Here is a 14,357-nt window from a genome sequence, read left to right as displayed (position 1 = left end):
AGCCCCCCATTAGCACTAATCGCCGTCGATTAATTCACCACATAATCCTTTCTGTTATCTATTTTTAACCTGTACCAACAACAACAACATCCTCGCTCACGTAAAACGGAAAACACCGGGAAAAAAACTACAGGTGTCCAACGGATCGTCTCCGAGGGGCCGATCCTAAACATTACCAAGCTGACGCGGAACGACGCCGGAATCTACACGTGCGAAGCCGTCAACTCCCAGGGCTCGGCAATGATTAATATCACAGTCGTGGTCGAATGTAAGTAAATGCAGGGCTGGCTGGCGCGGGCTGAACTGGCTGGATGTCTTCGGCCGATTCCTCAACCATATCTAGTCCCTACTACCAGAGCAAGGCGTGTGTCGGTTCAATCGAGCAGCGAACGCGAACGGGCGATGGAGACGTTTGCTGGGTGGTTGGTGTGGGCTAGGAATGGGAACCTACATGATTCATCTTTCGCATGGGGGCCCTGGGAAGGATGCTTTAGTGTGACTTATATGCCGCAATCCAGGCGGTATGCTCCGAGATTTGATGGGATTAAATTTTTCCTTGGTGGTTCAATTTTTCATCGTGATTCGCTAGTTTTTTTGTTTGGGTGGGGGAACGAGAATTAATATGTGCTTTAGGCAGTACTGCAGGGTGGGGGATTTATTCAGCGGATGCCGGGATGAAACGTTTTTGGGTGATTGGGCTTACTTGGAGTTGATGTGAGTGATTTTTATTAAAAAAAAGCGTACGGGTAACGACGTATCAGCGTTTGATATATTATGTAACTATTTTTATAGATTTGATTAGTTTTGGTGCAAACATGTTTAAAGCAATTTGCCTAAAATTGTAACGAATGCAGGTTGCATCCAAAGCAACAACAAATTGAACAAATTGATTATTTAGTCCAATGTGTAGACGCTGCAGGATTTAAACTGAACAACGTCTACCATTTACGTAATCGGGAAGGAAAAGCGCGAAAAAAATTTAACTTGAACTCAAACTTGGCTTGGATTTTTAACTTTATCTACGATTTGGAGTGGACTTAGACTTGAATTTGGACTTGGACTTGGACTTTGATTTGAACTTCAGTTCCTGAGCTAGAACTGGGGCTTTTTGGTTTAAATTGGGGTTTTGGGACTTTGTTTTGGACTCCTGGAATTAAACTTGCACTCTTGGACTTGGATGTGGAATTCGACTAGGCATTGGTTGAACGAGGGCTCTTGGACTTGGTCAACGATTCGTGGACTTGGAGTGAGTCTCCTAGACTTGAACTAAAAGGCTTAGATCTCTAGTTTCAACTTGACCTCTTAGACTTGGATTTGGGCTTTTGAACTTGTTATTGGGTTTTTGGACTTGAGCTCATGGATATGAACTGTTCCTTTTAGAGTTGGGACGTGGAATTAGACTGAAACTGGAGTAGCTCTCCTGGATTCGGACTAGTGCTCTGTTACTTGGACTTGGATTTAGGCTCGTGGAAATGGGCTCATGAATTTGGACTTGGTCTGTTGGCCCTGATAGACGTCATAAACCAATTGAGGTCTCCTGTGGACTTTTAGAAACTCTTGATACTTGTAGCATCTGCTGTACTTCTGTAGTTAATCATGAATTTTTTTTTGTGTATTGTGAACGCTACTGAAGTCCTGTGAACTCGTCTGAATTCCTGGAGGATTTATGGACACGTGTGAAGCTTAGTTTTCTGATTTCTTTTTGACTTTCGTGGACCCATATAAGCTCATGTGGTCTTTTGTGGACCTTTATGGATATTTTTGGATCCTTTAGACTCTTGAAAACCCTTGCGAGCTATTAAAAACTTTTTTAGCTCTTCCGAACTCTTGTAGATTCGTATATATGCGGTCTTTTGTGAATGTTTACAGATTAAAGGTACAGGTATTCTGGACTCCAGCGAACTCTTGTGTGCTCTTGTAGACTTATGAAACTATTGCGGACTCTTATTTCTAGTGATCCATTAAGGATTCTTGTGAATTCGTTTGAGTTCATAGGTCTCTCGCAAATTCTTGGGGACTCGAGAGTTGTTAACTGCTTTAAACTCACTTCAAATTTTGGGGAATTTTGTGAAAACTTTTGGGCTCTCGTAGACTCCTTGAAACCTTTACAATTTCTTGTGGGCTTTCCTTGTGGATATTTGAGGTACATGCTGTACTTTTGCACTTAATTGTGGAACTTCTGTTTGGTTATTGTGGATCATTGTTAACTCTTCTGAAGTCTTTTTTATTCTTCTGGATTCTTGTGGACTCTTGTAGTCACTTGTGAACACTAGCTACTCTTGTTGGTTTTTGGGAATGGATTATGTACTCTCGTAAACTTTTGAAGACTCTTTTGATCTTTAGGAGACCTGTTGCGAACTTTTTGAAACTATTAGATACACTTGTGGATACTTGTGGTATCTGCTCCAATTTTGTGGATAATTAGTTTTGTTTGTTTAATGTGGATCATTGTGGACTGATCCGCAGTTATGTTAATTCTTCTGACTGCTTGTGGAATCTTGTGGACATTTGTAGACACTTGGTAACTCTTATTGGTTTTTGGGAATTCATGTAGACTAAAGACTCTCGTGAGCTGTTGAAGACTCATGTGGACTTCGGTGAACTCACTAGGAACCCTCGAGACCCCTTGCGTAATTTTAGACACTGTTGGACACTCTTGTAGACACTTGTGGTATTTGCTCTACTTTTTTAGTTCATTGTGCGATTTTGTTTATTTATAGTGAATCATTGTGGACTTTTCTGAAGTTCTTCTGAATTCTTGGGGATCCTTGTGCTAGCTAGCTCCTTTTAGTTCTTTTGAACTCTTGCGAAGTTGTATAAACTCTTGTGATCTTTTTTAGAATCTTGCGAATTCCTCTGGATCTTTCGAACTCATGAAAACTCTTACCGAATTATTTTTAGTTCTCTTGGACCCTTGTGGATTCGTATAATTTTATGTTGTAGGCTCTTGTAAACTTTATGGATTTTATGGATTTTATGGATCAAGGGTCAAGAACCCTGGTAAACTCTTGCATTCTCTTCTAACCTCTCATGAATTCTTGTGAACTCCTTTGAACTCTTGTGGACCCTTAAAGATTCCTGTAAACTCCGTGAACTTGCAGAATCTTATCGCTTTGGACTGCTTAGGTTACCTGTGGATCATTGTGAACCCTTTAAACACTCCTAAGATCTTTCACGGTTTCTCCTTATCTTTTAAGAACTCCAGATCATGTTTACAAAAAGTTTGTGGATATTCGTTTTGATATTGCGGATTCTTATTTTTGGTGATCCCTTGTGGATTTTTGTGACCTTTAGAAATCTCTTACAGCCTATTAATAGATTTGAAGTGATATGAGCTCTTCTGAACTTTTTCCTGTAGGCTATCGTGAAATTATGTGGACTTTTTGGAGTCCATTTTCACTCTAGTTGACCCTTGAGGCTTCTTATGGACTCAACTGAATTTTGGCTGGACTTGAATATTCTTGAAGACACTTGACGTCACTTCTGTACTTTTGTCAGTTCTCCTGAAATTTTGTTTGATTCTAGTGGATCGTTGTGGACTTTTATGACGTCTTATAAACTCTTTTGATTTCTTAAGAACTCGGCAAGGCATTTGTGGACATCTACGCTACTACTTTGCACTTTAATTTTATCAACTTTAGTGGACTTTTATAGTTTCTTACGGATTTTTATGAATCATATTAACTCTTTCCCCACTCTTACCCACTCCTGTAAATTGTTGTGAATTTCGGCGGGCGCTTGTAAATTCTTGCGTATTCTTGTGGACTGTATAGGACTTTGGGGGACTCTTGAAGATTCCTGAAGACTCTGCGATCTTTAATGAACTCAGAACAACTCTTCTCTTCTTTTGTGGAAGCTTGTAGCTTTTTCAGGTTTCTTGTAGACCATTGCGGACTCTTGTATTCTCTTAAAGGTTGCTGTGAACTCTTGTTGGTTTCTTTAGCTCTTGATGTGTCTAAAAGTTTGTTGCAAAGTCTTGTGGACTTTCACAAAAAATTGAGGATTTCCGGTAGAAAATATGGTGAAAACTTTTTTCTTATGTAAGCTCCTCTCGTAAACTTTTGTGGATGAATTTTCTGGATTCTTGATGACTTTTATTGACACTAGCTCTTTTATGGACCCTTATTGATTTTTAAGATCCTATGGGCTCTTGTAGACTCTTGCGAGCTCTTGTAAACTCAGGTGAATTCTTGTAGACTCTTGTAAACTCTAGAAAAGTCTTATGGACTCATGTGAATCCTCAAGCACATCTTGTATACCGCAAAGAGCTCTTATGGACTTTAGTATATGGAAACATTTGCGAATGTTTGTAAAACTATTGCGAACCCTTCTTTCTCGTTAATTTTTGTAGGTTATAGTGAAAACTCGTGAGCTCCTTTAGATTTTTGGGAACTCTTAGACACTTTTGTGATCTCAATAGGATTTGTGTGTATTATTGAAAATCCCCTTGGACTCTCGTACACTCTTTGAAACTTGTAAGGCCTCTTGTCGACTTTCGGTGAACCAACTGAACGTTGTCCGTTGGGTATTCGTGATGAGGCATTGTTGAATCATCTGTTTATAAGTTTCTTATGGAATTTTGTGTGTTTCTTGTGGATCGTTGGGCACTTTTGTGAAGGCCAATAAATGCAATAGGCCGATAGACACTCCGGTTCAATTATGGACTCTAGGCTTTTGTCGCTCTTGTGAATTATACGATGAATCCACAAGAGCGACCGTTGACCGTTAGGAGCTGTTGTAAACTCTTATGAGCTATGGTGAATTTGTATACTTTTGAGTACACTTTTGAACCTTTTCAATATTTTGCAAAATTATTGTTGACTTTTGTTTCTTGTGATCCCTTATGGATCCTTGCGAACTCTTTTGAGCTCCTATGGACTCTTGTAATATCATGGATTTTTTTTTATTTTTATATGTTCTTGAAGTTTCTTGAAGAGTCCTGTTGAACCTTGCGGATGACTCTTGTGGACTCTTTCAGACTCCTGAGACTCTTTCAGACTCCTGAGTACTTTGCCGACTTTTTTGTGATTTGGTTCTTTCGGATCCTTATGAATCTTTTGTGCCCTTGTAAAACCGTGCCGACTCTAGTAGATTATTGGGGGTTCATTAGAGTTCTTGAATATATAGGCTCTTATAGATTCTTATGAACTGTAGCGGGGTTTTGTTAACTATTGTGGAATTTTAGAGACCATTATGGACTTTTTACCGCACAGTTAACCTTCACCAACTTTGTCAACAGCAACTGCAGCAATATCCCGTAACTTCCGCGATAATTTGTTTAACGATCAACTTTATCTTTAATAATTTGTTTTGTTGTACGTTAAACCAAAGCTTTCTCCATAAGAAATTTTTGTGGACTCCTATTAGATCTGGTAGATTCTTGTGCTCTCCTATGAAATCATCTGGACTCTTGATAAACTCTAGTTCACTCAGGCAATATCTTGCGAACTTTTGTAGACTCTAGTGAACCTGTGTGTACCTAGGAGTCTTGTGAACGCTATTTTACACATGTGGACTCTTCTTAACTCTTCCCTATTCAAAAGTGAACTAGTCTTGGAAGTCTCCTGTAAATTCTTGTAACATTTTGTGTTATCTTGTGCAGTGTGGACTCTTGTGAACCACAAGAGATCTTGTGAACTTTTCTGTACTGTTGTGGTTTCATGAATACCGTTATAGATTCTTGGAAACTCCTAAGGTTTTCCGTAAAATATTAGTAGCTCCGGAGTTAGGAGTCTATAATGCACTGATCGCTTGGAATTTTGTGGACTTTTGTGAACCCTTTTGGACTCTCGTAGCCTTCTTGAATCCGATGAGTCCTCTTGTGTACTTTTGGAATCTCTTGAACACTCTTGTTGACACTTGTATTTGCTGTACTTTTGTCGCTAATTATGAAATTTGGTTTGTGTATTGTGGATCATTGTGGACTCTTCTTTAGTCTTGAGAACTCTTTTGAATTCCTAAGGGCTCTAATGGATGTCTTTAAATCCTAGCTAACTCTTTTTAGCTCTTTCGGACTCTTGTGGATTCGTATAAACCGTGTGGTGTTTTGTGGACTCCTACGGATATTCATGGAACTTTTGGATTTTTTTTTCTTTTGGACTCTCGTGCACTCATACAAACTCTAGAGGGCTTTTGTCGACTCTTGTGAATTTTTATGGTTCTTCTTGCTTTTGCGGACTCTAGGAGACTCTGGTGAATTCGGTTTAGTTCTTTTGGATTCTGATGAAATCGTATAAAGTTTCATGGTCGTTTATGGATCTTCTAGACACTTGTAAGCTCTTGCGTTCTCTTGTAGACTCTGCTGATTTCTTGTGGGCTCCTGTAAACTCTAGTTTTGTTCATAGACTGACAGAAACTCTTGTAGACCCTTGAAGACTCCTGTAGACTCCGCAAACTTGTATGGGTAGTCAACTCTTGTGGATCCTTATCGCTCTTGTAAATACTTGTGGATTCTTCAAGTTGCATTTGGATCATTATGAACTCTTGTAAACTCTCAAGAGCTGCTACGAATACTTGTGATTTTTGACAGTTGGTGTTTTTTAACTCTCTTGGTCCCCTTTAACGTCCCCGTGGTGCTGTTGAGGATTCCTGTTAATGTTAGCAAAAATTTGTAGATTTTTGTGAACATATTGTGAGCCCTTGTCGAATTTTTGTGATTTCTGGTGAGTTCTTACGGACTATTGTAAACTCTTGGGGACTCTTGTGGACATCCGTGAAATTATTCGGAACCTTACGGACTTTTAACTTTCCATTGCCACTCTGATAGACTTCCCAAAACTCTTGAGGCCTCTTGTAGATTCTAGTGGAATCAACTGATTTTTGTCTCGATGAAAGACTGTTGGATATTCTTGTGGACACTTGAGATCACTTCTGTACTTTTGTGCTTTCTGTTGGAATTTTGCTTATTTCTTGTGTATAGTTGTGGGTATGGGAATTATTATGAACTCTTCTGGTTCCATGATGACTCTTATATAAACTTGTGAATACTTGCGGACAACCATCTAACTCTTTTGATTTTGTTGGAGTCCTAAACATGAGTCACGTCATTCTACGTATCAAATTCGAAGGTAAACTCAAGAATACAATATCACGATAACGTGCATACTGCATATAGCTTACGATAATCTTTACTGAGATCCTGAAATGATAAACATCAATCATATTATTCGTGACAAAAATATCAAAATCATGAGAAGATCCTGAAATCATGTACATAAATCACGCTACTCTGACAGATAGATCCGATAGTAAACTCATATCGGTTTGTTGTAGAGAAATTACGAAAATCGCGAATAAACTCCTGAAATCATGATCCTTGTATAAGACGGAAATTGATGAGTGAGGTCATTTTGAAGGCCGAGATTAGCTTCCGATTGAGCAAATTTTTCTATAACAATTTCATCTCTAATCAGTACAGTGATGACCCGTTTTTATCAGCCCCTTGGAGAATTTTAGGCTGATAAAACGGGGACATTGACAAAATCGGAACATAAGTGACTTGGTTTGTCTGCTAGAGCTCATCAAACTACCAACTGTTTCATATGATGCTGATAAAATCGGATCTTCACTATACTGATTAGTGATGATATGGTTATAGATAATTTTGCTCAACCGACGTCACTCATTGATTTCCAAACATCAGTTTCACCCATTGATTCCGTCACCCCGACCCAAAAATACCAACGTTAAGGTTATCAAGACTATTGCTCAAACGGAAGTCGCCATCTTGGATTTCGAAATAACGATAACCGGCACTTTCTAACGTGTAGAATGAAGACCCAATTTTATCAGTCCCCGACTTTGTCTGCCCACGATTTAGTCAGCCTTTTGACCACATTTTTCAGCCTTATAGTGAAATATATTCGATGGGCTCTAGCGAACGAACCTAGGCAAATTCGATCAATTCCTATTTTGGGCATATATTTCTTATGCAAAATAAAAAAAACTTCTTTCAAATGTATACAAAAAATCAGAAAGTCTTATAACCAGACTGTGTCTAGAAGCCAAAAAATATTTTCAAAAAAAAAATAAGTAATATATCCCGAGAATATTTCTCAACCGGAAGTAGCTATCATGGATTTCAAAATGGCCCAATTATCAATTTTCGTCACCAACTTATCAACCGTTCTAAAAATATACATAATGTTAGGATTATCGAGAATATTGCTCAACCTGAAGTCACCATCTTGGATTTCAAAAAGGTTCAAATCGTCTATTTTCATCATTCACTTATCAAACGCGTTCCAAAAATGTATATTTTGTTAGGGTTATCGAGAATATTCTTCAACCGGAAGGCGCCATCTTGGATTTCAAAATGGCGCAAAGAATTCATCTACTTGTCAAGCCAGTTACAAAAAATACCCATATTTGTTAGGGTTACCGAGAATACCAACGAATTTTAACAACTGCTCAATCAACGAATTTTAATTGGAAGAAACTTTCTAAATCCCAAATAAACAATACTTTTTTTACGAACTAATTCTATTTACGAATCCCCGCTTAGGTTCGTAAATGAACGTTCCAGTGTATATGAAACATCTCAAAAATTGAAGTCGATTTTAAAACATTTTGACCGTTTAAAACATTTATAAATTGCAACTGAGAATAGCACCCTAAAACATTAAGAAAATAAAATGGTGCATGTGGTCTACTTGCGGCACAGTGCTTGTGCTGAATTAGAAAATTGAACCAGCACTACCGATATTCTTGAATAAATCCCGATACAATCAGCGCGAATCTCGTCACATTTCCATCATCACTCACCACTAAACTGTCAATCGACATACTGACAACCAGAACAAAACCTTTTTCAACCCTTAACAACGTCGCAATCAAATACATTTCCACCGTCCTCACAGGTTACCACCCAATATGTCGAATTATTAGAACCCATATTGCAATAAATTTGCTGTTTATTGTACGGTGTTTGCCAGAAGGTGGTCCAGGAACATTAGGAGGACACCAGTGCAAAAACAAGGCATTAAAATAGTAATCGTGTTAAATCAACCCAAGCCCAATAAAATAAATGAATAACCGCTTTGATGGAAAAAAGCCGGGCTTTTGTACTACACACACACACCGGCCGCATCCGCACGGGGCCAACCTCAAGGCTGAAGAAACCCCCCGTTGTCGCGTCAACCCACCAACCAGCCAAGAGCCAGGATATGAGAAGACGTGATCCCATTATGGGACGGCTAAACAAGGCTCAAGCTGAGCCGTAGTAGTAGCACCAGCAGCATCAGCACCAGTATGCGACAAATGAGGGAAAATCAATACCGCACAGAGGGCAGGGAAGACCGAACCCAGCATGACTCCAACCAACCAGTTCGGTTCGTGCCTGGCAGGCAAGTGTCATATTTCGATAGCTCACCTGGTGTTGCGGCGCCCACCCGCCGTGCGACCGACTCGTAAACAATGGAAGTCATGGAATGCTAGCTACCGGAATTGGGAGCCGGAAAATATTAACTCAAGCAGAAACAAGGATGTAAGCTGACCGTTGGGGGATAAGTCAACAGCTGTAGTTGACCTGGATCTGGCTCAATTTACATATGTATATGAGTGTGTAGCAAAAAGGGCCCGTACGTGAACTATCTTCCTAATAAAAGGATCATTTCCAGTGTTACGGGACGAACAATAGGGAAGAACTATCCGCAAGACACTAGAACAGCAACTTGTTCTGCCACAGGTTCAGGCTTCCGGTTTCTGAGAGGGGTTGGATTTATGAGGGGGGGGGGAGTAGCGGTCTCTCAAGAAGAGCATCGTTTTCCTGGTAGGTGAACGGTCGGGTGTTATGGACAAAGTTTCTCCACATTCCTTCTAATGGCACCGCACAAGACAATCTACTTCCCGGCCACAATCACAGACACAAACACACACACGCACGCATACACAAACACAAAACACACCAAGCACACATAGTAAATTTGTTGTGGCTGCCGGTTTCGGTAAAATGGATTACGGTCTTACGGAAATCGGGTCAAGTGGTGAACATAATGTAGAGCTTCTTAAGCTGCTCTTCAAAGATGACACACCCGAGTGCTAGCCGGGTGACACCTCGAGAGTTGTTGCACTCTTCAGTGCGGGATTGCTCCGTTGGTGGCCGGATGAGTGTTTTGAGTGGATTTTGGGAAGTAGTTCTTCCGTTCAATCAATGGGATTTGTGCTATTATTTTGCTTAGCTGGAACCGGTTGGGGGTTTTTACAGGGACCCATTTGTTATGGAGGTTCTTGATCAAAGTATGTCTTGGCGGTTCAGCTTTCTACGTCACTCTTGTGTTTTTAAACCGAAGAAAATCGAATTACTCGTAAAAGATACCGGGAAGTTTCTCCAGCAATATTATGATAACAATCTACCAGCAGAGTTTCATCAACATGGGAAGAAAAGTTGCGAAATTGAATCGTTTGTTTCAAATCATATTACAAACAACAGGCAACCAGCTCGGGACCGAGCACCATGTCGGCAAACGACTCCCGCTCAACTACTCACGCTGAAACTCTATTACCACACAATTGAGTATAATAAAAATTAAATTCCAACCATTTCCAACTAGACTGCTGCCGGCAGCAAGTTGCTATCAGTGAAAAATGCCCCGAAAAAAACCCCTATTTTTACAGCAGCATAAAACGCAATCTGCAACAAATGACATTCCGCCCCGAACCTCCCTCACCCAAGTCGCGCCCCCTCCCCCACTCACGAAACAGTTTCACTTTTGTCCTTTCTAATACACATGCAGTTGCCCTCCCGAAAAGAATGCTTTCCAAAGCGAACATCCCGTGGAAATGTGTTCCCTTTGTTCCCGCGTATGGCGAACGGGAATATTTTCAACAAAATTTAATAAAACTCTCATATGTGGTACAGAGCCAGAGTGGGGGGGGGAGGCCGGCTGGGTTGGAGTAAAATAAAAATCCCCAGCTCTCGATAAACGGAAGCGAAAAATGCGGAAAAGTGAAGCTCGACAACAGTTCCAAACAATGCCAGGGCAGCAGAGAGTGAGAAAAATCTCGTTTTGATGACAAACAGAGAACTGTTGCTTACAAACCATCCAAGCAACCAACCAACCACCCACCCACCGATCGACCGACACACCCGCCTTTCGTCATCATCATCAGACGTTTGTCAGCGCCGCCTTCTGTGCGTCCCCGAACCCCTCCAAGTCCAAGTCAACCGACAAAAGCATAACTTTTATTTCTCTAAATAAAATTCCAGATGGCGCATCGATAAAATCCATCTCCGAGAACGTGGTCGTAAATCCGGGCGAGGATGCAATGCTTTCATGCACCGTTGAAGGTAAGTGCTCTATAGTTTCTTGTGTTGCTTTTCTTTTTTTTTTGGTTTTGTTTTTTTGCACCTCGTCGTCTAGTTCTGGATACCGCCCGAACCAAGGACGCGCGGAAAGTTTTCCCATCATCATTTCGCCACCGGAAAGAAACGGAAAATAAACAACTCTGGTTTGTGTCTCAGGAGTGATGGGGAAAGTGTCTGTGTGTTTGGGCATGTGGTTCACTTAAATGAAAATTAACAGAGACTATCGGGAAAGTGGACAGGGATATTCCGGACAAAAAGAGTTTCATCTTGCGGGAAAATTGTGATGTAGTCGAACTAGTTATTGTACTTTGAGATAGGTGATACTTCAACCGGAAATATTTTCAAGTGGTTGATGAGGGGTTCTGCGAAACGAGCTACTTAAAATAGTTTCATTTTGGGCAGAGTTTATAAGAGTTGTATTGGAGGTCTTGAACCATCGCATAAATGATAAACCTCGATTAGAACGTTGATTAAAAAGATGGGTGGGTAATGTCAGGGCCATCTCAACCCTTAAATGTGAAATGTTAAGATTCTTTGGTTGTATCCAACGCGGAAAAACAGATCGAAATGGTGATTTAAACGAAAGCTGTTATGTGAAAAAATGCTCCCAGAAACAGAATTAGAACCTGCAACCCTTGGGACTCCGGCCCAATCAACAAACTCTTATGCTATACCTGGGATAAATAAGGTATTGGCACTTACATCAACCCCAAAAAACAAGATGAAAAAATGAACTATTTGTTTAATTCGAACGCCGCTCCCGTCATGCCTCTATTAACTGGGCAAGGGATCAGAAATCGACAGTCTTCATTAGCTTTGTTACCCACCGAAGTACGATGAGTAATGAGCTAAAATGACACACCAGACGCCTTGGTATCTAGCATGGAAATTAAATAGATAAAATGTGTTGGGCGGTGATCTCGCTTTAGAGGTGTGTTCTTTCTGGGACGTCAGCATATCCCAGAGATACACCCAAAACTCGGTCGTAATACCTTTACAGTAAAAAGAAAAAAATGCTCTAATAGCAAAACGTTCAATACTAAAACGGTCCCAACAAAAAATTCTCCGAACGGCAATATCATGCCATTCAAATCCTCTCTTCGTCGCACTCATGTTTCATCAATGTTTATACAATACATATTAACGCGTGTCTGGAAGCAGAGTTAAAAATATCCAAATTCATTGAATGAAAATTGATCATATTCAGCCGCATTCATTTTCAATATTCAGTGACGCAGCTGAAAACGTCAAACGAGCAAACCATCCATTGCAAATTTTCATTCGGCTCCGATTGTTACGCGAAGCGACCGTGCAGCAACGAATCAAACTCATCAAAGTAGTCCCTGGCATAATGTAAGCGATGATGATGATTGTTTCATATGCTTTATCGGCATTTCAAAACAGTTTCCTAGATAATTAGTGTAATGAATATATTTTACGATATTCAACTGAATGAATAAGATGGATAGTTGAATGAATATTTTTTCTATTCACCGCGAGTCGCAACAGGTTCATTTTCAGCAGTCAAAAAAGAGCTTCGATTATTTTTAACTCTGTCTGGAAGTGTTTAGCATTTCGCTTGCGCATCAAGTAAAGCGAACACAATGTGGATAAAGACGGGTTTCGATTTTCTCTACACGACACATACCGTATTTGAAGAACGGCTCACACTCAGTTAGCTTCAAGGCCCAGTCAGAAAAAATAAACCGATTCGGAATAGTGGTGAGGTATTTCGGTCGGGAGTAAATTGAAATTCTTTTTCTATCACGGACATCAACAACAAGGTAGCGACTACAGAAAACATGAACAGTACCAAGTCTGGGCCCACTTTAGGTCCGGACCTGGTAAGGGGAAAAGGGGATGGGCTAGATCCAGGGTCTGGTTCTGATCCGGGAGGTCTGGTCCGACTCTGAGAGGTTCAGATTTGGGAACTGGTTCGGATCGAGAACTTTGTCGGATCGGGACTGTGTCGGATCCGGAAAGTAGACCGGATCAGGAAATAGCCCAAAATTTTTATTTCGCTATTCATCTACCCAGTATAAAAATCAGTAATTCTGGCAAAAATCCGCCAGAATTCCGATTGGTTTGACTTGATACTGACGCGCCAACTCGAAGAAATGTTGGCAGTACCCTCTCAGATTTTAATGAAACTTTCTGTACATGAGAACTTTGCAACAAAAAGCCACTTTGCCTACTTTGTTTTTCCAAAAATGATCTAGACTGTCTTTTGAAAAGGGTCAAACTTTTTTACCAATTTTTTTTCAAATGGCTATAGTCTGAAAATGACAAATTCTACAAAAAAAAGTTTTAGGAGTGATTTTTACAAAATTAGTCAAATTTTTTAATAAAATTTTTCAAAGTTTGAGCGAATCCTATACATTTCTTTTGTAAGAAATGTAAAAATATTGAAAAAATTCTTCATCGACTCCTACACTAAAAAAATCGATTTTAAAAATTTAAAGTTGATTTAAAAAATCCTCATCTCTAATTTACAAGAAATTTTGTTCCAAGATAGGTTATTATGTTCCTTACCTACCGTCAAAAATTCAATTTGGGCACTTTCGAGGAAAAAAATTCATTTGAAAAAAAATTTTCAAGCTGAATTTTTTTTCAGCGTATTTTTATCGAAAACTTAACCAATGAAAGTCATAATCATCTAAGAATCTAATTTCCCAATTCCTAGTTGCCTGATACATGCAAAAATAGCAGTAACGAATTTTGTATTCGTTTGGCATAATTTCCTGGTTACCTATACCTTACCTGCATCAATACTCATTTTACCAAATAACAGTACTATAAGACTAAGGCCTTAAATCAGTCTAATAACAACAGTTGTGAAGGGCAGTTCTAGCAAAATTATCATTATGGATCAATTGTATAAATCAAAGTTAAACAGTATCAAGTGCTGTGCAAAGATAAACAATCCGAAGTGTAATAGTACTAATTTACGTCCGGAAGTCGCCATCTTGGATTTCAACATGGTGTCAGACATAAATTTCTGGCACCTACTCGTTAAGACTATTCCAAACATACAAAGACTGTGAACTCTGGA

At 39.7% G+C, this 14,357-nt stretch overlaps 1 protein-coding gene across 4 annotated transcripts in view; it reads left to right on the top strand.

The window, feature by feature from the left end:
• Positions 1 to 14,357, top strand: part of LOC131688989 (nephrin) — an 837,157-nt gene that overhangs the window by 770,943 nt on the left and 51,857 nt on the right. For all 4 annotated transcript variants that reach the window (XM_058973699.1, XM_058973698.1, XM_058973697.1 and 1 more), the window contains exons 15-16: positions 134 to 268; positions 11,207 to 11,287. In XM_058973699.1, the coding sequence (XP_058829682.1) occupies positions 134 to 268; positions 11,207 to 11,287 (216 nt within the window). The remainder of the gene's footprint in view (positions 1 to 133; positions 269 to 11,206; positions 11,288 to 14,357) is intronic.

Source organism: Topomyia yanbarensis, chromosome 3 (genome assembly GCF_030247195.1).
Source record: "Topomyia yanbarensis strain Yona2022 chromosome 3, ASM3024719v1, whole genome shotgun sequence".
NCBI classification, from domain to species: Eukaryota; Metazoa; Arthropoda; class Insecta; order Diptera; family Culicidae; genus Topomyia; species Topomyia yanbarensis.
Note: the sequence above shows the minus strand (reverse complement) of the source record. Positions and strands in the feature narration are given on the sequence as shown.